The following is a 27371-nucleotide window of genomic DNA, read 5'->3' as shown; positions in this document are numbered from 1 at the left end:
TGAATGAATGAAGGTGAAAACCTTCCTAACACTGCCATCCAAAACAGACACTATTAATATTTTAGTCTGTTCTTACAGTTCTGTATCTGTGAATATATTTCTAATATAAATTAGAATGTATTTTCTAAAACAAATCTGGAATCATTCTAAGGAATGTTTTGTTGACTCGGTCTATCAGGGATATCTTTCGTTTATAAATAATAAAAGTAACAGCTTCGCAAGTGTATGGTGTCGCATAGTATGTAAGTTCCCTGTTTTGTTTAACTGGTCTCCTGCCCTTGAAAGTTTAGATTGTTTCCGTTTCTCATTGTTTGCAGATAGACTTCTACATACACCTTTGAGCATTTGCTTGAATTGCTTTGAGAAAAACTAGAAATGGAGTTGCTGAATCAACTTTGGGTGCATATTTCAAAACTGTCTTCCAGAAAGAGTGTTACACTTTCAATTCCATTTGAGAATCTAATGTTTACCTTCCTGTATTCCCAACGATTTGGACATTCACAACGTCCAGCCATTATCCAATTCACCGTAGTTCAGATGGGAAACAGCTTGCTATATCTTGCCCATGGGCGCCACAGTAATGAATGTTATTAAACTTTTAAATCATGGTAGATACCGTTTATAGCGTGCTAATATGCCAGACAGAGTGCTAAGTGCTTTATATATCTTGCTTACTCCATATAACAGTGTAATGGGGAGATTTCCATGATTACAGTTAAAGATTGGATGCCTTTGATTTATAGTAAAACTGAATATATTTTCATTATTTATTGGCTATTTGTATTTATTCTTTTGTGAATTGCCTATTGTTATTTCCTGATTTTATATTTGTTGAATAAATTGATTAACCCTTTGAAATATGTTACAACTATTTTCTTATATTGTGGTTTATATTTTGATACTGATGATGTGTTTGGTTGTTGGTTTTTATTTGAATACAGACATTTTCAATATTTATTAGTTAAAGCCCTCTTTTTCTCATGGTTTCTTCCTCTGGAGTCAGACTAAGAAAGTCTTTTTCTACCCTACCATATCCATCTGTGTTTTTTGTTTTTGTTTTTGTGTTTGTTTTGGAACTCTCTGGCTTTCCATTTTCAAAAATTTAAATATTATTTCATCTGGAATTTATTCTGGTGGAATAAAAGTAAGATAGAGTTGACTTTTTCTCCAAATGCCAGCTGGTTTCACAGTTTTCATTCCATCCTTTCTCAATTCCTCTTTCATATGCTAAATTCTGTTATATATTTGAGTTTGTTTCTGAATTTCCGATTACATTCCTTTGATTTTTACATGCTATTAGTTTTATAGTAAGTTTTAACAGGGCAAATTGCCGAATTTAACACTTTCTTGTGCAGTTCTTTCCTGACGAATTTCAGAACAATTTTATCTACTTCTAAAACATATACCTTTGAAACTTCAATAGAAATTTTCATTAAATTATAGTTTAATATTGGGGAGAAATGACATTTTTACTATAGTAAGTTTTCTCACCAGAAATATATATTTACTTAACTCTTCTTTCTATACTTCAGTAAAAATTTTTTTATTTTTGAAAAATAAATTTATTACATAACACCTTCTTTTTGACAGTGTTCATATTTTTTTATTCAGAATACTTGTGTCATTCATGTAAAATAGTTTGATACAGTACATTGTATGTTACAGGTTTTTTTTTTCCCTTGAAAATTCTAAGGCTGTCCTACTCCTTTACTGAAGTAAGGGAACCCCAAACAACATGTGAACAGGTTTTAAAAAAGAAAATTAACTGAATGAAATTTTAATAGCACTATAGCAACCAGCTTTAAAATCAGGACAAAATATCTGAATTGTATGCTGCACCTTTTTAAGGAAGTTATCATTAATGCTTTTTCATCTTAAAGCATGCTCAAAAATCAGCAACACCAACAGGAAAATTAAAACACTGTCTATGACAGTTGTTTTAGTTTGCTGAACCAAATGGGTTTATATCAATGATAGCATACTTAATTACTATCAAATACTAGCTTTAATACCAGTCAAGTCATAGATTGAAAATAAAAACAAACTTATAAGTTGGAAATTAATCTGTTGAGGGTTTTGAAACCTTTTTGGAAAAACTATGTGGCTTTTTGTACTTTAAAAAAAAATCCAAACAGTTTTCTCGGTCAGAAAGCACTGATTAATATGGAAAATTTATCAATCTACTGATAAAGGTGCAAAAAAGAAAGGTGTGCCAAAATGATCTCATTCTGAGTCTTGGTTATTTTGTTGAGTTAATTGTAATTTTCAAGTACCATTAAGCATTTGTGTGTGTGTGTGTGAAGGACTGGCCAGATAATGTTCCACTGAAAGAATTCACCACATACAAGACAACTACTTGCCCTTAGCACATTTCACAGCTTCAACTGCTACAGACCATCACTGAAAAAAAATGCATTGGTTAGTCTGAACCATGTCAAGTAAACTATGGAAGTATCATATCCAGAACACAAACTGTGCCAGCACTTTCTTTTCAAGTCTAATCCAAACTTAGGTACCACTTGGAAGCCACTACCCCAATCTGTGAGAAGTGGTGGAACTTGGCTACTGGACGTTCTGAACATGGACAGGACATTCTCAGGGTGTGCTGGGTGCCTGCAGGGAGCTGCACAGCCAGGCTGCAGCGTTAGCAATGGTGCCCTGGCACTCTTCCGCTGCAGCTCCATGCTGAGGTGTCCGAGGTGAGTACTGTGCAGGTAGATGAATATCCCAAGCTGTTCTGTGGCTGTGATGAGCTTGGTCCAGGCCTGGGCCAGGCAGCAGGTGGCCTGGGATGCTGGGAGTCAGCTCATGAGGAGTTACCAGAGGTAGTGGTTGGAGAAACAACTCACTTTTTTCAACAGGGATCCCTGCACGTGACTGCTGTCTTGATTCCCCGGGTGACCAGGCCCATTAGGATGGTTATCGCCCTGCTGCTGCTGCTAGTTCTTTTTGTCTCCCTTGTCATCAGGGTCTTCTGTTAAAAATTCTCATTTGAGGTAAGGAATTTGACAACCGGCAGAAATGTCTGCTATAGGAAGTGGGTCTTCTAAGAAACAGGGATCCTGCAGAACCTGTTCTGAGGTAATTCACTTTATTGGGTCCATGGTATGCAATTCTAAAGCAAGTGGGAATGCTTTGCTATCTGGTTTAACTTTGTTTTTCCATATACTTAATAAGGCTGCAGTTGATACATGTATTTTTTCTGAAATCTTTCATTGATGTTGAATGTTCAGGCATCATTTTTGTGTCTTCCCAATTTTTATCTGCAGAAAATCCCATTACATTGAATATTCTGTCCAGCTGGTCCTGGTGATAGGGATTACTAGTTTTGATGTCCTCTTGTTGACAGTGAAGTATTGGTTCCGACGTTAGTAGTTCTGCAGATGTACACACAATAGCTTTGGTGTAATGCCTTGCTCTGAGAAGCAGTTCTGGGGCTGGTACCAGTATGTTACCACTCCTGGATCCAAATCTGCTAAATGCTTCAAAGGTGAATTAGTTAATCCGGCAAAGCCCAGGTCAGCAATTTTTACTCTTCCTCGCTCAGGACCTTCACCCTTAACTAAAATATTAGCAGGTTTCAAATCCCTGTGCAACCCCCAGCTGGCATGCAGGTGGTGAATCCCGTCTAGGATCTGATCTAATATGACTCTGCGGTTCTCCGAGGTAACTGCACTGGCTTCTTGTTTGCTTGAGGAGCTCTGTGAAACTGGATTAGATGCTCACCCCGAGGTCATGCTCAGCGGAGTCAAACAGAAGCCAGACTTCCCGATCAGCATGACAGAGAAACACTTTTTGAGGAGATATGACGTTGGGCTGCCGAAGTTCTCGGCTCTACATGCCGACCTGGAGAGCCCGGTTCCTGCTATTTGTTCTAAGCAATGTCTTTATCCTCTTTCCCGTCTTTCCTCTTGGCTTGTAGACCTGACCGTAAGTGCCTCGGCCACCTTTGCAGCCTCGGATTCGGACAGGCCCTCGCCCCGCGCACGCTCGCTCACACTCACACTCACTCACACGCGCGCGCGCTCCGGACACTCCGACAGCGAGGCAGCCGGCCATCCTCAGAGAGCGACTTCAGTAGGCTTTGTTGTTATTTTTAAACGTAGGCTTTGCATCTTCTTACGTTTATTTCAAGGATATTTAGAATGTATGTTTGCATTGCTGTATTTAATACTTTTCCCCAGTGCATCAGTCACTCCAGTCAGGAGATCAAAATCACCCCAGTAATTTGCACAGAGAAGACTGAAATAACGACTGAGTTGAAAAGACGGCTAACTCCCCATTCTACACGGTGCAGAAGCTGCAGCTGCAGGAGGCAACTCGTACCCTTAGGGCGGAGGGAGAGACGGAAGGGAAGAAACTTAGAACTGGTGGAAGCCCTCCCCTTGTCACACTGAAGGCTGAGCTTGAGGTCTCTGAGAAGGCGCGGCTGCCCCGGGAGCACAGCCCTGCTGCCCCCTGTGGCCCCGGGGGGCCCAGCACGGGAGGAAGGGGCAGAATCCCGCGGCCGGCGTTCCGTCGTCGCCCTCTGCTGGCAAAGCCCAGCACCAGGTCGGCTAGCACCGGAGAAGTCTGCAGGGGAAAAACGGATGCATTGGGGGCTGAGAGGCATTGAATCAATACCTAGCACGCCCACCCTGCTTTATACTGGGCATTGCTGGAATGTGGGAAATTATTTGTATACAACTGTACTGAAAATGGACACGTCGTTGAACTTCCTTTTTCCTTGTTCATCTGTTGGTGCACACGTGGGTTGATTCTGCCTTTAGGCTATTGTGAATAATGCTGCTATAAACATTGGTGTACAAGTGTTTCAGTCCCTGTTTTCAATAATTTCCACATATTTGTGGATTTTCCAGTTTTTCTTCTGTTAGTGATTTATAACTTCATTCCATTGTGGTTGGGGAAGATACTATGTATGACTTAAATCTTTTTAAATTTGTTGACACTTGTTTGGGGATATAACATATGGAGTATCCTGGAGAATGATCCACGTGCACCTGAGAAGAATATGCATTCTACCTTTGTTGGGTGGAGTGTTCTACATATGTCTGTTACGTCTAGTTGGTTTATAGTGTTATTCATCTGTCTCCTTATTAATCTTCTGCCTAGATGTTCTATCCATTAATAAATGTTCCCGGTTATTAGTAGAAGTGTCTATTTCTCCTTTAAATTTTATCAGTTTGCTTCATATACTTGGGGGCTTTGTTGTTAGTTGCATATGTATTTATACTTGATTTATCTTCTTGATGAACTCACCTTTTTTTCAATATATAATGTCCTTCCTTGTATTTTATAATAGTTTTGGATTTACTGTCTGGTGTTAGGATAGCTATCCCAGCTCTCTTGTGGTTACTATTTACATAATAATGTTTTCCCATGCTTTCACTTTCAACCTTTTTGTGTCCTTGGATTTAAGATGAGTCTCTTGTAAACAGCATCTAGTCAGTCATGCTTTTTTATCCATTCTGCCAAACTCTGCCTTTTGATTGGAGAGTTTAATCCATTAACATTTTAAGTAATTATTGATTAGGCAGGACTTACTTCAACCATTTGTTTTTTTTTTTTTAATTCTTATACCTTTTTATATTCCTCATTTCCTCCATTACTGTGTACTTTTGTGTTTAGTTGATCCTTTGTAGTGAACCATTTTGAATACTTTCTCATTTCATTTTTTTGTTTGTTTGTGTTAAGGTATTTTCTTTGCATTTAGCATGAGGATTACATTTATCATCCTAAATCTAAAACAATCTACTTTGAACTGATATCAGCTTAACTTCAATAGTATAAACAAACTATGCTCCCATACTCCGTTGTCCCCATCTCTTTGTTTTATTCTAGAGGAAAATTACATCCTTATATATTGAGTGTCCAATAATATAGATTTATAATTACTTTTACACATGTCTTTCAAGTCATGTAAGGAAAAAAGTAGAGTTACAAACCAAAAATACAATAATACTTGTGTTTTAATTTACCCATGTAGTTACCTTTACCAGAGATCTTTATTTTTTCATACAATTCAAGTTACTCCCTCATGTCCTTTCCCATTAATCTGAAGCACTCCTTTTAGCATTTCTTGTATGGCGGGTCTAGTGGTAATGAACTCACTCAGCTTTTGTTTCAAAACATAGTTTTGGTGAATATAGAATTCTGGTTGAAAGGTGTTTTGTTTTTGTTTTGTTTTTTTTTCTTTCAGCACTTTAAATATGTCAACCCATTGCCTTCTGCCTTCCATAGTTTCTGGTGGGAAATCGGCTGTTAATCATATTTAGGTTCCCTTGCATGTGGGAAGTCACTTTCTCTTGCTGCTTTAAGGATGCTTTCCTTGTCTTTGGCATTTGACAGTTTGATTATGCTGTGTATTGATGTAAGTCTCTTTGAGTTTATGTTATCTGGAGTTCATTGAGCTTCCTGGATATATATATTCATGACTTTTATCAGATTTATAGAGTTTAAGTCATTATTTCCTTGAGTATCCTTTCTGCCCCTTTCTATCTTTTCTTCTGGGACATCCATAATGCTGGTAGCCCACAGGTTCTATAGGCTCTGCTCATGTTTCTTTATTCCTTTTTCTTTCTGCTCATCAGACCGGATAATTTAAATCATCCTATCTTCAAGTTTGCTGATTCTTTCTTCTGCCTATCAAATCTGCTTTTGAGCACCTGAAGTCATTGTCTTTATTTTAGTTATTGTACTTTTCTGCTTTAGAAGTCTCATTCGTACCTTTTTATAATTTCTATTAAAATCCTTACTGGTTCCTATATTGTTTTCCTGATTTTCTTTAGTTGTTTGTCCATGTTTCCCTTTAGCTCATTGAACATATTTAAGATCATTGATTTAATGTCTTTGGCTAGTAATTCCAATGTTTGGGCTTCCTTGGGGATACTTTTTGCTCTATTTTGTTCCTTTGAATGGGCCATCTTTTCCTGTTTCTTTGACTTCCTTGTGAATTTCTATTGAAATCTGGACATTTGAATGTTTTAATGTGTTAACTCTGGAGGTTAGATTCTTCCCCTGCCCCCAAATTTGCTGATTTTTAAATTTTTGGTGGGTGTCACCCACCCCCACCCCTGCCCCAGGCAGGGGTTGTTAAAAGCTGTACTGTAGTTGTCTGCTTATTTAGTGATTTTTCCAAACTAATTTTGCAAAGACTATATTTCTTGTCATGTGTGGTCACTTCTGTCTTTGTTCCTTTAGCCTGTATTCAGCTACTGTTATGACAGAGATTGCCTTGAATTCCAGGAGCTAAAAAAATTAAAACCGGACATACCTCTCCTAGTCTTTGCAGATTAGCTCTGCGCTGGGGCTTTCCTTCAGCACGTATCCAGCCTTGCACTGAGCCTTGGGGTCAGTCCAGGATGAAAGCTTAGGGTCTTCTCAGGTCTTTTATGAGCACCCATCCCGCCCTGGGCTTGCGGATGTCTCCTAGGTTCTCCTGTGTACACGGTGCTCACCAATGCCCACCCTCCCAAGTAAACTCTCCACAGCCTTTCTTCCCGGGTCCCAGGCACCGTATTGTGTGTCTCGACCATGGTCTTTCACCCCAGGTGGTTGCAGTTTGATTGTTCCCGTACAGTGTTTTCTCAGCCATTCCACTGCTTCTACGCTCTAGGTGTGTTCCAGAATAGGCATGACAGAGACAGGTACCTTGGGCCAGCCCTTCAGGTAACCACCATAAGGGCTGGAACAGACAGACACACCAACTTGTGAGAAAGGTGTGGTCCATGCCCTCTGGAACCAGCAACCGGGATCCAGGCCAGGAACCTGTGCCACGGTCGCAGACCACCATGCTGAGCCAGGGGCAGGGCGGGAGAGGGGCTGGGGAAGTGCCACTGGGCTTTCCTACCGGCTTTCACTTGACTTTTTCTTGATTCAGTGATCACTGGTTGCTCTAAATCTTTGCCTGTTTTCCAGACTTCCGAGAAAGTTGTTTCTGACTATTTCCACTTGTTTTTTAATGTTTCAATGAGGAAATGGGATTTTGAGATTCCTACTGCATCATCTTGCTGATCACATGTATTACTTTTTCTGTCATAAAATAAAGACAAAAATGAAAAAAGACCAGAAAAAAAAATGGAAACACTCTATTTTAGTTTATTCAGAAGAGGACAGCATGGAAGGAGAGAGATGCAGCTGTTTACTAACTGGGAGGCACAGAGAGGAGGGAAACAAAACAACAGCCGACACTGGGCCCTGGGCTGAGCATTCTCTCTCATTTAATCTTCAAGCCATCCTGGGAAGTAGGTACTGGTGTGGTCCTCATTGAATCAACGAGGAAACTTAGTTATTGGCATTTACCCTGCCCAAGATTAGCCAGAGCTGGAGCACAGCTAGGCCTGGCTTTATCTGACATGAGAGTCCAAAGTCCCTGCTTTACCACTACCTGTATCGCCTCAGCCACAGCTCAGGGCCACAGGTAGAGAACTCAGTTTCATTGGAAAGTTACCAAGAAGGGAATATTTAGAATCAGGGGTTCACTGAATCCATGAGATGGCTTTTGCCAGAGAAGGCTGGAATCTCAGGGCCTGGCATCCCGAGGTCCTCTGCTCATCCTGGTATCCCTGAGGACACTGAGATCCTGGAGTTGTCCCCTTGAACTTGCTGGGAGAGCACACGAGTCTCAGGGGCTTTTGGCAGAGAGAGGGATACTGAGAATGCAACGTTTGTGTGGACCTCACTCTTCTGGAGCTTTCTCAAGTCCCTTTCTCTGTCAAATGGTAAGTAGAAAAAAGGAAAGAAGGAAGGAAAGAAAAAACCGTCTAATTGAATTTGTTCAGGCAATATTATTTACGAGAAAATCATGGGGTTCAGTCTAGGCTCTCTGGTGTTGTTTTGCTTATTTGTTTTTTAACAACAACCAGGTGTAGGTAATGTGATTGGATTGGTTCCACCAGGACTCAAAAGCACATCGTCCTAAAGTTGTAAAATGACTCCTCTCCTTGTGGGTCATAAAACCAGACTCCTTTTTGGTGCAAGATGACTCTTTGAGGCTGTAAAGCAAATACCATCAACTGGTGGTTCTCTGCCAGGATCTCGGGGTGAATTTTTCTCAGTTCTCTTTCTCTCTTAGATGACACCTTGTTTGGTGAGTGGCCTGTTCATAAAGAACCCTGTATTAGTTTCCTGGGGCTGATGTAATAAATTGTCCTAAACATGGTGGCCTGAAACAACAGAAATTTATTCTGTCACAGTTCTGGAGCCCAGAAGCCTTCAACAGTATCCCTGAAATTAAAGGGTCAGCAGAGCTGTGCCCCCAGACCCTCAACAGGAAAGCCCCTTCCTTGCCTCTTCTTTGGGCAGCTGCTGTCTCCCTGGTTTGTGCTTTGCCTCTGTCCTCACACGGCCTTCTCTTCCGTGTACGTCAGCCCCCTCTGCCTCTGTCCCCCAAGGACACTTGTGATTGGACTTAGGCCCACCTGGATAGCCTCCCCCCACCTCGTGTCAGCGTCCTTAACTTAGTCACAGCTGTAAAGATACCCTTTCCATCCACAGGTGCCAGGGATTGGGACTGTCAGCCGCAGCCCCCACAGGGCGCTTTCAAACTGTCTGGGAGGTATTCAGCTGGTAACTTCTAACATTGAATAGTTAATGAAGTGGTCTCCTTCCAACTTGTAAGAACTTCAGTTTTCATCTAAAGAGTCATTTTTCATTTGTCACAGAGCCAAAAATAGGGTACATTGCAGATACATGACGGAGTTGCCTCAATGATACAAATTGCTTCTATCCTATGATACAGTTAAAAACAAACAAAAAACTTTCAAAAGTACTTACTTTTAATGAAGAGTTAGTACTTATGTTTCAAATGCCCCAGAATCACAAAAGAATACAAATGACCAATGTATCAATGTATTAGTTACCTATTGCTCTGGAACAAATTACCCGAAAACACCGTGGCTTGAAACAACAGTAAACATGGATTACCCCAGCAATTTTTATGAGTCAGAAATTTGGGAGCAGCTAAGCTGGGTAGTTCTGGCTCAGCATCTCTCAAGAGATTGCAGACAAGATGTCACCCGTTGATCCAGTCATCTGGAGCTGGAGGGACCATTTGGGAGATGTCTCACTCACATGGCTGTTGGCAGATCTTAATTCCATCCCACATAGACCTTCCTATATTGCTGCTTGAGCAATTTGCTGAATGATCTGAAAATCTGCCAGTTTTGGGTGGGCTGCTTTGCTGTGTGGGCTCTACCACCCAACAGATTTGGTAGTGCCTGACATGTCAGTGGCTGCTAGAGGGAATGCTCTATGGAGCCTTTTGCAAGCCACTAGAGATGAATCACAACATAGACCCTTAGAATTCTGAAGCAAAGCCATTTGAGAAACAGTTTTGGGCCTCAGTAAAGACTGAACACTGGATCATGGGCTGCCAAGTTACTGTGTGACCTGAGATGTCCATCAAAAAGTGAGTATTGTCTGACCCACCAAGCCATACACTTGGGTGTGCATCCAGCACTCCATGGAAGTGGCAGCTACGAGACTAGGCTTGAACAGCTCCTGAAGGCAAAAGTAAGTTTCATGAGGAAGTGGTCAATGCTCATGGACCCTGCTGCTGCTACACTGCCTTATTTTTCTAGCTATGGAGCCTGTTGAGTGAGGAAGAAGAAACCTGGTCTTGGTTTGCTAGCAAAGTGGGTGGCCCTGGAGAACAGTGGTGAAAGGAAATCTTCCTGGTGGGCAGAACTTCAAGTGCACCTGTTTGTGTTCATCTTGGCTGAAAGGAGAAATGGCCAGGGTTAGGGGTCTACAAAGATTCATGGGCCGTGGCTAATGGTTGGACTGGATAGTCCAGGTCTTGGAAGGAACATGATTGGGGAACTGGTCACAAGGATGTCTTTCCTTATCTTTCTTTCTTTACATTTACACAGTATGTAAAGATATTGGTGTCCCATGTGAATGCTAAATACAGGGTGACCTCAACTGAAAAGGATTCTAATAATCAAGGGGATAGGGTGCCCTGATCTATAGACGTCAGTCAGCCTCCTTCCCTGGATGCTTCCAAGACTGCCCAATGGACGCAAACAAAATGGCCATGGCACCAGCAATGAAGGCTCCATATGGGCTCAGCATCAGGGACTTCCACTAGCCAAGGCCAACCTGGCTACAGCCACTTCTGAGAGTCTGATCTGCCAATAGCAGGGCCCAATACTGAGCCTCCAACCTGGCACTATTTTGGGGGGCCAAAAACCTGACTTGCATCCCCACCATGGAGAGTCTGGCCACTCACCAGTTTCCAGACTTAAATCAATTCACAGAACCAGAAACCCTTTACTGATGGGGAGTCCTGGTTCCCTTGAGGATAGACCCCCACACCATTGCTGTGAGGACACACTATAAATCTTCTTTCAAGACTTTCCCAAAGGGACTTCACTACAGTAGCTGATGGAGCAGTAAAAAAATCAAGAAGGACGGCGAATAGCCAAATAGCACAATTAACAAATGTGGCCTAATGAAGAATACATAAGAACACGGTCCCAGCCCTTCATAAGCTGCTTCTCCAGCAGGCTGAGACACAAAGCAAGCAAAGTATCTAGTGTCCTCAGGTGACCATCACTCGGACTCTCCAGCCACACTGCCCAGCTGCTTCTCTCACCTGAACTGAGGCACTTTATGGCAGCCATCCCCCTCACTGTAACGTTCTCATTTGGCCCGTATACTTCACTCCGAGCTTCTGAGAGGCCGGGGCTGTGCCTGTCCCATCTATTCACCCTGGTTCCCAACCTGGCAGAAGGGAGTGGTCAGCAGGTGCATGTGGAGCAGCTGCCAAACTGCAGAAGCCAGGCTGCTGGCCCTCTTTCCCATTTTCCCTGGAAGATTTGAACTCAATTTGTTTCATTTCTGTTTGAGTCAGTGGCCTATTGTTTGTGGCAACCTTCGTGGCTGGCCTGGAACAACCCAGGCAGGAAGCCCACCTGACAGGTCAAAGGCTGACGTGGAAGCATGGGTTCATGCCGGCTGCTGAATTATGTATCTCGACCTTTATCTTAATCCGATCTTAATTTTAATCTGCATTCCTGTGGGTGTGAATTTATGTGTAAATAGGACCTTGTCAAGATGCCATTTTTAGTTAATGTGAAGCCCAACTGAGTCAGGGTGGCTCTTAATCCCTGTTATCAGAGGACTCATAAAGAGGAGCCAGAAGTCAGCGGAAAACAGATGTGCTGACTCAAGGAGAGGGAGACGGCCACGGGAAGGGAGGAAGAGGGCAAACTACGGAATCCGAGGGTTGCGGCAAGCCGGCACCAGGATGCTACAGACTTCGCCTTGTTGATGCCTTGATTTTGCCTCCAGCCTTCCAAATCGTGAGCCAGTGAATTCCTGTTAAGCCAACCTATTGTGTGGTATTTGTCATAGAAAGGCTGTGCTAGCCTGGTGACCTGCTCTTTCTCCACCATCCACGGAACACCAAGAAGTAATGTCGGGGCACAATCACCTAACAAGTCCCCTGCTTACACTCCTACCCCTAGTCTCCCCTCTCCAGCCTCACCTCCTGCCCCCTCTCCTTCCCTCACTTCCACCAGGGCTGTCAGTTCAGCTCCTGGAGCACCAGGCCTTCTCTGATGACGAAGTTTCTATCGTCTTCTGTTGCTTCACCCAGTTCCTTTCTTTCTGGCATTTAAAATTATTATTAAATTCGAACCTGAAATTAACGCATGTGTCATTTACTGGTTAGTCTCCTCCACTAGACTGCAACCCCTTGAGGGCAAGGGTCTTGTCTGATTTCGTCCCTTATTCGTCAACACTTAACTCGGGCATCCATTTCGGTAACTGAAAACTGAAGGAGCGAATGAATGCAGCAAAGCCCCTATTTAGCGTTTTCCTCGATCCCTCACTCACTCCCCAGAGACGACCCCTCGCCTCAGCCTCCCCGGCTTCCCCTGGAGAGGCCCACGGTTCCCTCCTGGCCGCTCTCCGACCACTGCTCGCGCGCCCGGGCCGGGTGTGCCTCGGCAGCATCGTCAGGGACTGCTCCAGGGCTCGCGGGACCGGAGCAGCTAACCAAGCGGCAGGAGGCGACCTGGCAGGAGCCGGGACCTCCCCAGCGTCGCGAATGGGCCCACCATTGCCGGGGCTGCAATGTGGCCGCCGATCTCCGGGTCTCCAGGAGACCCCGGGGCTCGGCAGCGCGAAACCGGAAGTGACGCGAGCCGGGTCACTCGCGCCTAGACTGCGGCCTCTCTAGGACAGCAGGAGGCTCAGCGTCTCGGTGGTAGGACCGGGGAAATAGGAAGCGCGAGGCCTCCGCCCCAAAACGAGCCGGCGCCGAAGGCTCTGAGGTTGGCGCGAACCCAGGAGTCCGGCCCCCTTGGCCTCTGGCTCCTTCGGGAGCGGACGCAGGGCGAAGGGGGGAAAAGGCACCACCCCACACACGGCAGCCCCGGGTGACAGCCCGGGAAACCGCGGCGCTCGGGGGCGTTCGAACGGAGAGGCCGCGCGGGGAACGAACGGCTACAGTGACTGGCCAGTTTTGCTGGTGCCCGCCCCTTCAGCTGATTGGCTAAGGACAGCGCGGGAAGGGCGGGGCCTTCCGGAACCTGGCGAATTAACGTCCTCCGGTCCAGGCCGACCGCCGAGAGGGGCGGGCCGCAGGGAGGAGCCGCCCCGGGCACCGGAGGAGGCCACGCCCCCGGCCGGAGTCTGGGCCCGCCGAGGCCGATCTGGGGCGCGCCGCGCCCTTTCCGTTTAGCCGGGGATGCAGGGCCCCGCCGGGAAAGGTGGTGGAAGCCCTCACCCTACTCCCAGCAGCATAGGTTAAGGGTGAGCCGACCGGGCCGGCTTCTCCAGCGGCTGGGAAGCGGGGATCTCAGGTGTGAGTGAGGAGGAACCGGGCCGACCCCAAGCCTCCTGTCCCTCCACGCAGAGAACCCAGGACCCTCCTCTGCACCTCCCCGCCAGCCTCCTACCTCAGGGACGCCCCGCCAGCCACGCACAGTGGATAGCCGTCGCCTTCGAGGCCCTTCACACACGGACCGCTAACCCCAGTCTTTCTTGCTCTTGTCAAATATTTTCTAAACTGCCAAGTTCCACTCAGAGGATGCTCTCCTCACATCTGTCCCAGAATGATGGCTTCTTGGATCTCTAGGAAGAAGTGGACAGAGACCCAGAGAGTGACCCCCGAGGGGAATCTGCAGGCACTCCCCAAAGGGCGCTTGGGATCACGTCCCTCTGCACACCTCGGGAAAGAGGGAGATCTGTCTCCTGGAGAGTGTGGTCTCAGTTCCCTGAGGCCGAGCGAAGTCCTTACCTCTGCAGCAGACCCCTAGCAGTCCCGGTCCTGATGTCCTGGCCAGTGCAGCCCACAGAACCGACCAGGGAGGGAATCCCAAAATGCCTCTGAAATCAAAGCCAGCAGTCCCCACTGTGCAAGTGAATACTCCGTGCACAGCTGGCCTACCAAGTGACAACAGCTTCCGGAGTCATTGTAGCAAGTCTCCTTCCCACCTCCGCTGCTCTCCTCTCAGAAACAAGCTCTCTGAGAGCAGCACGCCTGTTTCAACGTGAGCCCCCTCAGCCCCTTACGCAAAGCTGAGCAGAGAAATCCCGTTTCTGGCCGAGTGACTGGAGCCAGAAAAACAAGTGAAGAAACTTTCTTTCTGACCTCTTCAAGAAATAACCACTGAATTCAGCCATCCTGCCAGCTCCCTTACCAGATCTGAGACTCCCAGCCACCACTGGGTCTTGCCTGGGTTCCCGCCCTCAGCAGGCCCCCCACATCCCAGCTGAGCCCAAGATCCCGAAGGGCAAGACTATTGTTCGCTTCACTCTTTTAGACAAGCCTGCCCTTCAGCATCACGCATCTGGGGTACAATAGCCATTCAGGGGCATGGAAATAGGGGAGTCCCTTACAAGACTAACAGCAGTCCTCGAACCAAATCTTGGCTTCCAGTGCTGTAGCTGAAGGTCTCTTGGCAAATTACTGGATTTCTCTCTCAGCCTCAGTTTCCTTATCCATAAAACTGGGATAATAGACGCCCCGCTCCGACTGCTGTGGAGAGTAGAGGTGACAGAGAGACAGTGCATAGCCCTTCACCTGCGCCAAGCAGCTGTTCAACAACTGGCCGCTGTCCCCACCCTCAGCAGGCTGTCCAGCTCAAGGCCTGCGTCCCCAGGAGCCGGGAGCCGGCCAGGGCTGCGTGGTGAGTCACAGAGACAGCGGGGCTCTCGATGGCCTCTCTGACGCAGGCCTTCTCCAGGTCAGCAGGTGTCAGAGCTCCAAGTTACCTGGGGAGCTGAGCTGCAAATCCGGGCTAACAGACCTGCTGGGCCCACCCCTCCCTGGGAAATGGCCGCTACGGCGCTGTAACACTGGGGATGACCAGGAGTACAGCAGGGGCAGGCAGGGCAGATTACAGAGGACACGGGGAGGAGGCGAGGCAGCTGCTGAGCGCCCAGGCAGGAAAGTGGACCCTGGCAAGGGGGAGTCCTCATGGGTCAAGGCTGGGCCCCCGGTGGAAGGAGGCGGAACAGGCAGGAGACACTGAGCCTGTGCTTCAAACTGAGCTCGGCCCTGGGACCCAAAGAGAAGAACCAAGGGAGAGCCCAGGGCCCAATGGGCAGTGTCCGTGGGACAAGGCTGAGGGCAGCACCAGGAGGCCCTGCCAGGGTCCACAGCCTCAGAAATGCCCAGTCGGCCTCGGCCTGGAGGCCTCTGTCCTCGGAAGCCTGTAGGGCCCTGATCCCCACGCTTGGGACTGGGCCTATGGACAAAGGGTCCCCAACACAGGGCAGCCCCGAGATCGAAGGCTGAGGGTGCCCGAGGGAGGCCATGGGGTCAGCTACGGGGCCCCGTGACACAGAGCCACGGGCCACTGCTTGAATCCCAAGATCTTTAATCTGCAGCTGGACTGCCGGCTCCTCCTGGCCCCGCAGCTCCCAAGTCACCCCATGCCACCACCTCCCCCCGCCTTCCCACGCCCTCCTCGCCCTGCGCCACGGCCCCGGCTCCTTCCCCGGAGCCTTCGCCCCCCACGGGGCCACGACAGCTGCCCTGGGTGCTGGCCCCGCTCCGGGCCACCTAGGTGGGGGCAGGGGGCGGAGCAGCCAGCGCCCCAGCCGCGCCTAGCATGAGCATGGCCAGCGCCTTGGGCCCCGTGGTGTGGATCTTCTCGTGCCGGTGCAGGTTGGAGCGGCGGCTGAAGCTCTTGCCGCACAGGGGGCAGGAGTAGGGCCGGACGCCGCGGTGGGTGCGCTGGTGGGCGGTGAGGTGCGAGCTGTGGCTGAAGCTCTTGCCACAGTCGAGGCAGTGGTAGGGCTTCTCGCCGGTGTGGGTGCGGTTGTGGGCGATGAGGTTGGAGCGCTGGCTGAAGCACTTGCCGCACTCGGGGCAGGGGTAGGGCTTGACCCCGGTGTGGGTGCGCTGGTGGGTGACCAGGGCCGAGCTCTGCGTGAAGCACTTGCTGCAGATGGGGCACTTGTGGGGCTTGGCGCCCGTGTGGGTGCCCTGGTGGGTGACCAGGTCCGAGCGGCGGGTGAAGCGCTTGGCGCAGCGCTCACACACGTAGGGCTTCTCGCCCGTGTGGATGCGCTGGTGCTGGATCAGCGTCGAGTGGTGGCTGAAGCTCTTCCAGCAGGAGGGGCAGGTGTAGGGCTTCTCGCCCGTGTGGATGATCTGGTGCTGGATGAGGTGGGAGCTGCGGCCGAAGCGCTTGCCGCAGTCCGTGCAGGCGTAGGGCTTCTCACCCGTGTGCGTGCGCCGGTGCGTCACCAGGTGCGAGTGCCAGCTGAAGGCCTTGCCGCACTGCTCGCACGGGTAGGTCTTCTTGCCAGCGTCGCCCTCAGCAGCCAGGCCCTCCTCGCCACTCTCCGTGGGCCCTCTCTCCTCCTCGTCAAGTTGCTCGGAGACACGGCCCTCCGGGCTTTTCTGAGGATCGGAGTCGAGCAGGGCTGGTTTCTGGGCTGGGGGGCTGGTTTCTGGGTGGCCGGGCTGTGGGTGGTCCTTGGCATGCCCCAGGCTCTGGCCACTGGCCGCCGGCTGCCCACAAGGCAGGACACCCCCCTGGGCTCTTCCTTCCCTGGTTCGGAAGGGCTTCAAGTCCCCAAAGGCCACCGGGGTTGGGGTCGGTGCCTTCCCCACCTCGACAGCACCTGGAAAAAAGGGTGTCCAGCAAAAGCACTCCGTAAGGGACTCAGGGTACAGGGGAGGCAGTGGATTCTGGGTGGTAAGAAAGAGCAAGGACCCAAGGGGGTCAGGAAGCGAGAGGCCCCCTGACCAAGGAGGGGTAGCAGCCCTGCCCCAGGGACACGGCACCCAGGAACAGCAGCGTCGCCCCCGCTGTGCCCGTGCCTGCCACGCCCCTCACCTGTGCACGTGCCCGTCTCCTCCTCCTCTCCCGCCTGCTGGTGCACACGCAAGGCCTCGCCCTTCTCCTGTGCTTGGGAGGCCCAGAAAGCTCTGCTGAAGGGGAAGCCTACCCAGAAAGAGGCTGTGCTCAGTCCCGGCCTGTCCAGCACGAGACACCATCACCCCTCAGCGGAGCGACAGAGCAGAACATGAGTGGGGGCCATGGCTCCGGAAACTCAGGGTAAAGCCAAGTGAGCTTCAAACACCACTTTTCGCAAGGTGCCCACGTGCCCTCTTTAGAAAGCACTTTCCATGGTACCTGCCGGAAATGCTCTTGGCAAGACTGATCCTGGGCTCTGCCCTGGGTCTCCCTGAACACGTAACAGAATGACCCAAAAGGAGCTGGGCCAGGTCAGCTGCAGCAGCACCCCCACATCAGCACAGCCCCCAGCGTGGGCCCAGCAACGTCGGAAATGACCCAGTCCCCAAGCTCGTGCTCACGTGGCCCAGGACGACAGGCAGAGGGGACTCGGGGGAGGGGGCGGGGGAACGGGCAGAGGGGCCAAGGGGAGGCCTGGGAGAAGGGCCAGGGAGCTGACCCCAAGGAGCCTGGGACCCCAAAGGCCCATCTACGGGTCCCCTGGGGTGAGGGTCCCAGGACATGCTGGTCAGGTCAGAGGAGCAGAGGGGCCACAGCCACCCTGCCCTGAGCCAAGCACCGTGGGAGGACTGGGACGAGCCGGACAGGCAGGGTGGCTGATGGCTGGGGTGTCTCTGAGGCTCGCCAAGGAGCCAAAAAGGATGCCATGTTCCCTCTGATCTCCCAGGGCCTGCCTGCACTTGCTGCTTCGTGCTTCGTGGGACGTTAACAACAGGCGGAGAGCAGACCTGGGATGCTGGGCTCCCAGAACCCCCTGGGCCAGGAGGAGTCTCAGGACCACCACTGAGCTCAAGGGGGGCTGGTAAGACCCCCAGACCCCACCTGCGCTGGCGGGTGCTCAGTGCCAAGAAAACTAGAGTCTGAAGCTGGAGAGGCGAAGCCCTGAGGTTTAAATCATCAGCACCAGGAGAGTGAAGGGGGCCCGGCCCCAAGGGGAGACAAGCAGGACCCTTGGGACAGGCCCACCGGGGCAAGCAGCCCCCAGACCCCGGCGCCAAGCTGTCTGCTCACACAGCTCCAAGGGGGGCTGTGAGGAGGACAGTGAAGCTGCGGGGATCAGGCAGTCTGCACAGGGCCCCAGACAAAGCAGGCTCTCCGGGGAGGTGCCATCCCACGCGGTTGCCTTTAATCACGGGTGTTGTTTAACTTTGAACTGGCAAAAATTAAATTAAAAATCCAGTTGCACCAACCACACCTCAACTGCCCAACCCCCACACCTGGCCCGTGGCCACCACGTTAGGGCAGGAACAGGACATGTCCGTCACCAGGGAGGCTCAGAGCGTCTGGAGGGACAGTGAAGGCTGCGGGAGGCTGGAGGGAGGAGGATGGGTGGGGAAGGCGCTGAGCCCCACTTCCCTCACATCCCAGGGCCTCAGGAGGCCGATGCCCCCAGAGCCCCCTGCCCAGCCCCCCGGGGGGAGCCCTTACCCAAGGACAGACACTTTCCCTTCTGCAGGACATCCCCACAGAAGCTCTGCTGCGCGTGGTCCAGCCGTCCCCACTCCTCCCGGGAGAGGTACAGAGCCACGTCCTCGAAGGTTACTGGCATCTGAAGCAACACAAAATGACCGTATCTGCTCGCAGGACCAGGACTGGGGGGGACGAGGCGGCACCGAGATGTGTGGCGAGAGCCCAGGGCCCAGCCCACCGCTCCGCCTGAGGCTGCCGGGCGGATCCGGACCGTGAGGGAGGCCGGATCCCAGGAGGGTCTCAGTTAGTGACTTATTTGTTTAGAACGAAGCGGTGATGGAGCGCTGGAGACCAGAGACCAGAGCTGAGGCTCGGGACCTCAACACACGCAGACCCCCGGGGACGTCACAACCAGAGACGCTGTCTCTCCCCTTCCCTGTGCCTCTGCCCTGCGTGGGCCCGAAGCAGCGGGGGCTGCCCCAGGTGGGGGATCGGCGGGTAGGAAGGGCTGAGCGCCTCGGGGGGCAGGGAAGGCCCCTGGCGAGAGGAGGGGCGGGCAGAGCCACTCACCTGGGACCAGGCAGTGAGGAGCGCCGCGGCCATCTGCCGGTCTTGGGCTCTGCCCTCCCTGGGGAGCGCGGGGACCTGGGGGCCGAGGAGGGCTGAGAGAGGAGAGAGGTCCTCAGGGTGGCCGGCTCGGCCTGCTGGGGGCCCCGCGCTCCCCCCAGGGGCTCAGGCCTGGCCTTCCAGGGACATTCCTGGCCCTCCCTCCAGCCCCGAGATACCGCGTGGGGGGCCTCTGCAGGGCAGGATGGCAGACTCCCACCCACCCCACCCCAAGGCAGGAAATCCCTCCCCCCCGGCCCAGGGACCTTGACCCTTACCCTGGCACGAGCCACCACCTCCACACCGCGGCCTCCCTCCCACCACGTCCTTCTCTTCACCTCTGCCAGGCAGGAAAAGAGCTTTCTCCCTGGGGCTGCGGCTCAGGGGCGGCCACTCATGGCAGCCGGGAGTCCCTTCCTCCTGTGATGCCCCCTCAGCATAGGGGTCTTCTGGCTCCAGCTTGATGTTCGGTGACTCCTGGGCAGCTTCCAGAGGCCCAGATCCCTCTGACTGGGAGAACATCTCTCGACAAGGGCGCCGGTAATGGGGAGCCTAGGGACAGCAGCAGCCATCAGCGCCGGCCGGAGCGGGCAGCAACAGCCCAGGGTACCGTGCCTGGGGCCCAGCCGGGCCAAGGCCAGGGCTCCAGAATGCGCCAAGTCCAAGGCACAACTCAAAGGCCTGGTCTCCCCTTCTCCCCTCCCCGAGACCCTCCAGCCTCCGGCTCACCCCGGAGAGGACAGGGCAGCAGAAAGGTGAGTGGAGACACAGCGAGTCCAGCCCCAGGCAGGAGGGCAAGGGGCTGTGCAGCCTGCTCACCTCTTCCCAGTTTACTCCTCAGCTACTCTAGAGTGTGGGCTTTTACTTTTTGTATTAAAAAACAGCACTATATAGTATTAATATTGTGTATTAGCAATATTATTAATAATGTTATCATAAAATAATATTATGTATTAACGAGGAAAGCAAAGCTCAGAGGGACTGGACAATGGCCCAAGAAGAAAAAGCTGGGGCTGGGCCGGGATTTGAACTCAAGTGTATCTGATCCCAAGGGCTTAGCGGGGCAACATGCGGCCGCGTGCATTTCTGACATGACTCCATTTAGAGTGGGCCCGTTTGGATATATTATGATCCCCCAAAGCCACATTCTTTAATGCAATCTTGTAGGGGCAGATTTATTAATCTTTTGATTAGGGTGTGACCTCTTGATTGTTTCCATGGAGATGTGACCGCACCCAACTGTGGGTAATACCTTTGATCAGATTATTTCCAAGGAGGTGTGGTCCCACCCACTCAGCATGGGTCTTAATTAAATCACTGGAGCCCTATAAGAACTCAGACAAAAGGAGCTCAGTGCTGCAGCTGAGAGGGGCATTTTGGAGACAGCCATTGAAAGACTTTTGCTAGCCCAGAATTTGCCTGGAAGAAACTAAGAAACTAACATCCCCAGAGGCTTGGAGAGAAACATCCTGGGAAAAAGTCATTTTGAAACCAGAAGCTGGGAGCAGACGCCAGCCACGTGCCTTCCCAGCTAACAGGTTTTCCAGATGCCCTCGACCTTTCTTCAGTGAAGGTATCCTCTTGTTGATGCCTTAGTTTGGACACTTTCACGTCCTTAAGACTGTAAATTTGTAACCAAATAAGCCCCCTTTATAAAAGTCAATCCATCTCTGGTATTTTGCATAACAGCAGCTTAGCAAACCAGAACACAGAGTATTTGGAGTTTTTTGGTTTGGAACAAAAAGCCTATGGGTGACAGTGACTGGGCTCCTGGCTAGGCCCATCTTGGCGTGACAAGGAAAACTCCCCTCTGGCCTCGCCCTGGGCACCGCTCCCCAGAGTGGGCTTTCCTGACTCCCTCGTCTCCCGCACCCCGGCCTCAGCCCCCAGCCCTTCCGGAGGGTGAAGAGCAGGCTTCAGGATCAGACCAGGGCTCGAACCCAGAACCAACCCCCACCAGTGACTGACCCCTGAGCAGACCCCACTTCCTCACCCTGCTTCCAGCCTGACTAAAGGAGGTGGTGGCGGCGCCTCCTCCGAGGCGTCACAGGGGTGAGTGGCGGCCTGGCCCAGAGGCCTCGGCTTGGCACCCCACGAGTGCTCGGCATCCAGCATCCCCCACGGCACGCCCATCCTCGGGAAATCTTCCAAAACCCCTTCTCCTGCTCTCTTCTTGGGACATAGCTTCTCGTTAGCACATCTTGAATCTTATTTTTTTGCCAAAAAGCAGAAAAACAAATCATCTCCTTAGAATCTTGGGGGAAGCTCACTGCCATCCACAGGACAGGGACTGCCTGACGGTCATAGGACAGGGAGCGCCAGGGACAGTGGAGGCTGAGCAGCTGCTTGGGGGGCCTCTCACCTTGCCCTCCTTTCCCTGGTCTGTTTGGGCCTTGAGGGAAAGACCCTTGGGCCAGGCATCAGGGTGGCTGGGTGACAATCCCAATGACCCCAGCCAGCCAGGCACCCTGACACCCAGCTATTTGCCTCCCTTTCAGGGCGGCTGTGAGCACCTCCTGCTTCATAACGAGCTGGATAAGCACAGAGCGGTGCCAGTAATTATCACTGTCACTCTATCTCTGCCCACACTACAGGTGCCAGGAGCAGCAGAATGTGGTCGCGTGGGGCTCATCAGGTGTCATAAAGACACACGTAAAAAGTCATCCAGGAAGGGGAAAATCAGCAGTGGTAACAAGTCTTCGTACTTCTATGGTATGAAAATGGTAAAGCAAATATTTGGTTTATATTTATATTTTCAACCACTGCCAGGATGAGGTGGGAGGACACAGGCTTCTCTGACTTGGGTTCTGGTGCTGCAGGTGTTCCTGTTTTGTGAGACGGCACCGCAGGCTGATGAATGGCTCACAGGGGACTCTTGTGCCCTGCTCTCCTTCAAGCCTCCCAATGACCTGGCGACAGAGGCATGTTATCCCCAGTTCTCAGACGACTCATATTCCTCTGACTCTGAGCCCGGTGATCTTTGTCCCTCTGCTGTAATTACACACACTCCGCAGCAGGTACATGGAGGGCTGCATGTCACAGCCAGAGGGACGAGGAGACGTGGTCCAGGCAGAGGGTAACAGGGGGTAGGACAAGGTTTCCCTGTGAGCTCTCAGCACTGTTCAGAGAGCAAAACTCCCCGGCAGGACCTCTAAGCACCCTCCTTGCTTTCTCACATGCCTTTGAGGCCCTGACTGTGGACTTCATCAGGCAAAGCAAAGCCTAGAAGCCCAGTGCTGGGGGTGGGGGTGGGGGGGTATTTCCCATCATGCCACCACCCCCCCCCCTCCACCCCATCTACCTGCCCTGCCCTTCTGTTGGTCCAGATGCTCTGCCTTGGAAACCCCCTCCACCTCCACTTCCTTCCAGGGCATCTCTCTCATCCTGGCCCCCCATCCATACCTCTGGGGCTTTCTCCTTATCCTGGGCAGTCGCAACTCCTCCCCGGTCTGCAGACATTTTCTGTCTCAGAGCTGAGAAGCACGCTGAGCAGTTGTGCCCTCTTGTCCTAGCCCCTCCAGCTTCCAGCCAGGGTCCTGGAAGAGCAGAAGGAAATCATCCAGTGCTGCCCAGACCCCTCACAGGTGCCCTAAAAATCCTCCCTGGTCCCAATCAGAAACAGACTCCCAGACTCCACTGAACGGCCCCACACTCTGTGGTGCTTTTTGGTGCATTTCAAAAAAAAATACGAGTTTGAATCTTCTCTTCTGTCGCTGTAGCAACAGCCCCACAACTCAGTCCAGCCAGCACAGGGAAAGTCTAAGCCGAAATCTGAATCTGTATTTCCAACCTAAATACATAAGGGCACAGAAAGGTCTGATGACGGCTCCGTGGGCCCCTGTCACCAGGATCGGGAAGTTCTGCAGAAACCCCACAAAGCAGGTGCCGGTGGGGCCCGCCCCTGATAGCCGGGCGAGCAGCGGAGGTCAGGCCGGCTGTCCCCGGGCCGGACACGTACCCTGTCCCCGGGCCTGACTCCCAGGCCCGTCTGGGATCCAGAAACCGACCGGTCGGCTCTCAGCAGCGCTGCCCGCGGCTGCGACTCCCCGCCCGGGCCGGGATGCCTGCCTGCTCCCGGTCCCGGACGGCCGACGGCTCCTGCACCCCGCGCCCGGCTCCAGGCCCTGCTCTCCCGGCCGGCGCGAAGCCTCCACCCTTGACCCGGCGCCCGGACGCAGGCGGCCTCCCCGCAGCCCCTCGCACCCGGGTGGAGGCCGGGCCCCCGCCCCGGGAACCGAGTCTCCGCAGCCTGCGCGCGGCGCGGGGAGCCGGGCGGCGCTGGGAGTCGGGACAACCGGAAGTCCCGCCCCGATCCCGTTCCCCGGATCCCGTTCCCCGCGCCGCCGCGGCCCTCCCGCGTTCCCGGCCTCGAGGGTTCCGGGGCGCCCGCCGGGAGTGACCCCCATGTCCGCGCTGTCGGCGCCTAACGAGTGCTTGACCCGGCCCGTGCCACCAGCAAAGCCGGGGCGCACAAAAGGAAGATGCGAAAATACGGTTTTTGGAAATAATTTCATGTTTCAGAGGGAGCCTCGCGCCTTCGGGAGGGGCCGGGGGACCCCCAGGCTCCCCTGTAGTGTGGACCCCGTCGGGTGGAGAGAGGCAGGGTGGTCGCTCTCAGCACGAAGGGCTTCTTTGAAAGGCCCGGTGATGTCTCCATGGGGCCCCTGGATTCCACTAAGGCTTCTGGGCTGGTCAGCAGGTCCTCTGTGTCCCCCCAAGGCTGGCACGGAGACCCCGCTCCCTAAGAGTGAAACTAGGAAACAGAGAGACCCCACCTGATGCATGCTTCACACTCCAGAAAGATGTGGGATGAACTTCATTTTCCAGACTCTCCCCAGCTGTCTCTCAAGATGGGGATGGGCAGAATAAGATCTGACCCACTTGCTGGTGGGGCGCGTCACACACGCCGACACCCCTTAGACTCTGGCGGACTCTTTTCCCTTCAGACCCTGAAAATTAAAGCCCCAGGATGGAGAGGGCAGGGACTTCACTTCACTTTCTAGGACCAAGGACCCATTTCCCCCATGCAGGAAAGCGGAGGAGGGCAGATTCCAGGAAAGGTCTCCAGGTGCCGTCCCACACGCCCCACCTACAGCCCATAGGAGTCCTGGGAGACACAGCCACGTGTGCGCTGTGTGGGCTCACAGTGTTTAATTAAAAAAAAAAAAAATAGTTTCCAACATTTAAAAATTAGGAGCATTCTTATAAAATCCAAATTTTCATGAAAAATCAGAACGTCTGGCAACTCTGGGCATGCTCTCTAGTTCCCCACAGCCCTTACCCATGGCATTTGAGTCTGCAACCTCTGGCTTTTGATTTAAACATGTTTTAGGAGCTCTAGGATTCTGATTGATTCACCTGTCACTCTGACGAAAGAAAAATTATCTCTGAGGTTTGTCTCTGGTTCGTATTTTCAGGAGTTTTAATCCTCAGGGTGAAGAGTGACTTACAAAACTGTAGCAAATCAGTACTGTTTTCAAGCCAGAGAGAGCTGTAAAATGAAAGCACTGGGGCTGGGCAAGATGAACTGTGCTGACAACCCACCCCCAAGGCAGACCATTTCACCCCAGGAGTGCACCGAGGCAAAAAAAAAAGTGGTGTGTCCTGATTCCTGGTTGAAAGCTTCTCTCCCCAACTAAAGGGGCCTCTTCAGGGATACTGGGAGACCCAAGAGGTTTGGATCCCACCATGGGATCTGCTAAACTAGACCAAATGAAGCCTGAGCACTTAGTTAATTGCTCAGAAAATATTTATGGAGCACTTACTATAAGACAGAAATTAAACCCTTCTTGGGAATGAGAGAAAACCCCTCCAGAGAATGGAGCTGCCTTTAGGCTCCCAGCAGGTCAGGAGGAAGGGGGCTACCGACCTGCTGTGGGAATGCAGCCCATGGCCGAGGTCAGTGAGGCAGCAGAGCAAGGGAGACAATGAATGCGGTGGAGGAGAAACCTAATGCCTCCAGCAGCCAGGCCTGACACACCGACTAGCGGCCGACTACAGGTTGGGGTGTAAGATGACAGGGGCTTCGAGGGACCCAAGAAAACATACCTTCTTTAAAGGGCACAGCGGGGGTCCAGAATTGCCAGTTTGAAGATTTTTTAAGAGAAGCCAAAAATATTTTTTTTATTTCTGTGTGAAATCTCCTGGCTCTTAAATGTTGATAACTAAATTAAAAAATTTAAGCATTCCATACAAGTCCTGCAGAGCTGCGGGATGTACTCACCTCACAAGCAGGCTGTGAAGGGTTAAATATCATGGATGAAAGCGCTTAGCAGAGCTTCAGGCATGGGGAACACCCAGCAAATGCCAACTCTGGTCTCTGGCAGCTTCACTGAGCTTGACTAAGGAGAGCATTCGGCCTTTAGTAAATAAATCATGATCTCCTCCCAGAAGGAGTTGATTCAGGTCTTGAAGAGGACCTTTAGAAACACCCCAGAATGATTGAAAAAAAAAAAGGAGAGAGAGAGAGTCATCTTAAAGTAAGAAAAACAAAATAGCTGCTACTCATTAACGTTGGAAACTAGGGCAATGCAGAGCTGTAGCTTTAGGAAGGAAACAGGTGATGAGGGAAAAAATAAAGGCACAGGAGCGCGGTAGAGAAAGGAAAGCCCACAGCAGAGCAAATGTCAAAACACTGAAAAAGAGGAAAAGGAAGCCAGATGAAGTGGTAGATAAGCGGGAGCCCAGGGAATAAATTTTCTTTTAAAGAAGAAGGAAAATAAATAGGAACACCCTCCACTCCACCCGCGCCCCGCACGCCCCAGGGCCGCTGACCCCGGGCAGAGAGAGCAGGGCGTGGGGAGCCGGAGCGGCCCGAGGCCCGCTTACCCCCGGAGGCGCGGAGACGACCCCGCGACCCGGTCCCCCAGTGCCAGGGCGGCCGCACAGTACACGGCCGGTGCCGCGGGAGGCCCGGGAGCCCCGCGCCCAGGGACACAGACCCAGAACGTGGAGGCGGAGGCGCGTCGCCCCGGCAACGACACCGCCCCGCCCGGCCCCGCCCATGTGGCGACGGGCGACGTCAGTGATTGGCTGGCGGCCCGGAGGCCGCGCCCCCTCCTCCAGCCCCGCCCCGCTGGGACACAGCCAAGCGGCTCTCACCTGCGCGCCGGAGTCGCGGCCTCAGAGGGTCAGGAGGGTCCAAGGGGGCGGGTTAGCCCAGCGCCGCCAGACCCCGCCGGGTGCCCCCGCGTTTCCCGTCCGGCTGCCCGACTCCAACTTCCGGTTGTCCCGACTCCTCGCGGTGTCCCCGCCTGAGGCGCCCGGGCTCGGGCGGTGAGGATGGCGGGGCGAAGGGCAAATCCCACCCCACCCCCCAGTCCTCTAGTCTGCTTCCACCTGTGGGGAAACTGAGGCCCGCCTGCCAGAGGCCCCTCCACCCGAGAACGCCACGGCTGGGCCATGCCCGGAATCCGAGACTGTTAAACGGGAGCCCAGCCTCGGGCGAGAGGATCCAGACCCGCCCAGCGCCGGAGTCCAGACCCCCGGGACAAGGGTCTCCCCTTCGCCCCCTATTTTTTGTTTTGTTTTGTTTTGTTTTTCAAAAATGGGAATAAGCCATATACTGTCCTGCCCCATGTAGGTGCGTGTGTGTGTGTGTTTACACTCACATACGTGCACATATCTTAGAGACTGTTCAATTTAAAAACGTATAGAGGAAAAAGAGGAGAGAAAACAATAGGGGAAAAAAACAGAGCAGCCTTGTTCCTTTTTACAACATGACACAATATCCCTTGTTTGGACAGATCTCAGTTATTTAACCAGGCCCCTACTCACCACCCAATTCTAGTTGATCGTGCTTGGAGGGTGCCGGGGTGTGCGTGTTGAGGGCTTACGTGCCTTTCTGTTGAGTGAGCAGGATGAATTTCTGAGCTTGCAGACAGGCCTGGACACTGCCCTGGGCAGCTGGCA

The 27371-nt window shown here is 51.9% G+C and overlaps 1 protein-coding gene, 1 long non-coding RNA gene and 1 pseudogene across 3 annotated transcripts; 1 reads left to right on the top strand and 2 right to left on the bottom strand.

The window, feature by feature from the left end:
- Window positions 1–1582: 1582 nt before the first annotated feature.
- LOC119518211 lies at window positions 1583–14025 on the bottom strand (annotated as a pseudogene).
- ZNF205 (zinc finger protein 205) lies at window positions 9759–26426 on the bottom strand. 2 transcript variants are annotated; one of them, XM_037815294.1, is made up of 9 exons: window positions 26289–26426; window positions 25684–25879; window positions 24236–24409; window positions 22863–22996; window positions 19739–20012; window positions 19425–19516; window positions 18873–18993; window positions 17304–17411; window positions 9759–17088 (listed from the first exon to the last, which is right to left on the bottom strand). In XM_037815294.1, exons 4-9 carry the CDS (start codon window positions 22917–22919, stop codon window positions 16019–16021), a joined length of 1722 nt encoding a protein of 573 aa, XP_037671222.1. In that variant the 5' UTR covers window positions 22920–22996; window positions 24236–24409; window positions 25684–25879; window positions 26289–26426; the 3' UTR covers window positions 9759–16018. The 2 variants fall into 2 exon arrangements, with proteins under 2 accessions (XP_037671222.1, XP_037671223.1); XM_037815295.1 differs by having other exon boundaries at window positions 15988–17088; window positions 19799–20012.
- LOC119518223 lies at window positions 13621–19680 on the top strand. Its single transcript, XR_005213682.1, has 3 exons — window positions 13621–15140; window positions 18112–18246; window positions 18901–19680. It is a non-coding gene; the product is annotated as an uncharacterized LOC119518223 (long non-coding RNA).
- Window positions 26427–27371: the final 945 nt, after the last annotated feature.

The sequence above is a fragment of the Choloepus didactylus genome, chromosome 21, assembly GCF_015220235.1.
Source record: "Choloepus didactylus isolate mChoDid1 chromosome 21, mChoDid1.pri, whole genome shotgun sequence".
Taxonomy (NCBI): domain Eukaryota; kingdom Metazoa; phylum Chordata; class Mammalia; order Pilosa; family Megalonychidae; genus Choloepus; species Choloepus didactylus.
Note: the sequence above shows the minus strand (reverse complement) of the source record. Positions and strands in the feature narration are given on the sequence as shown.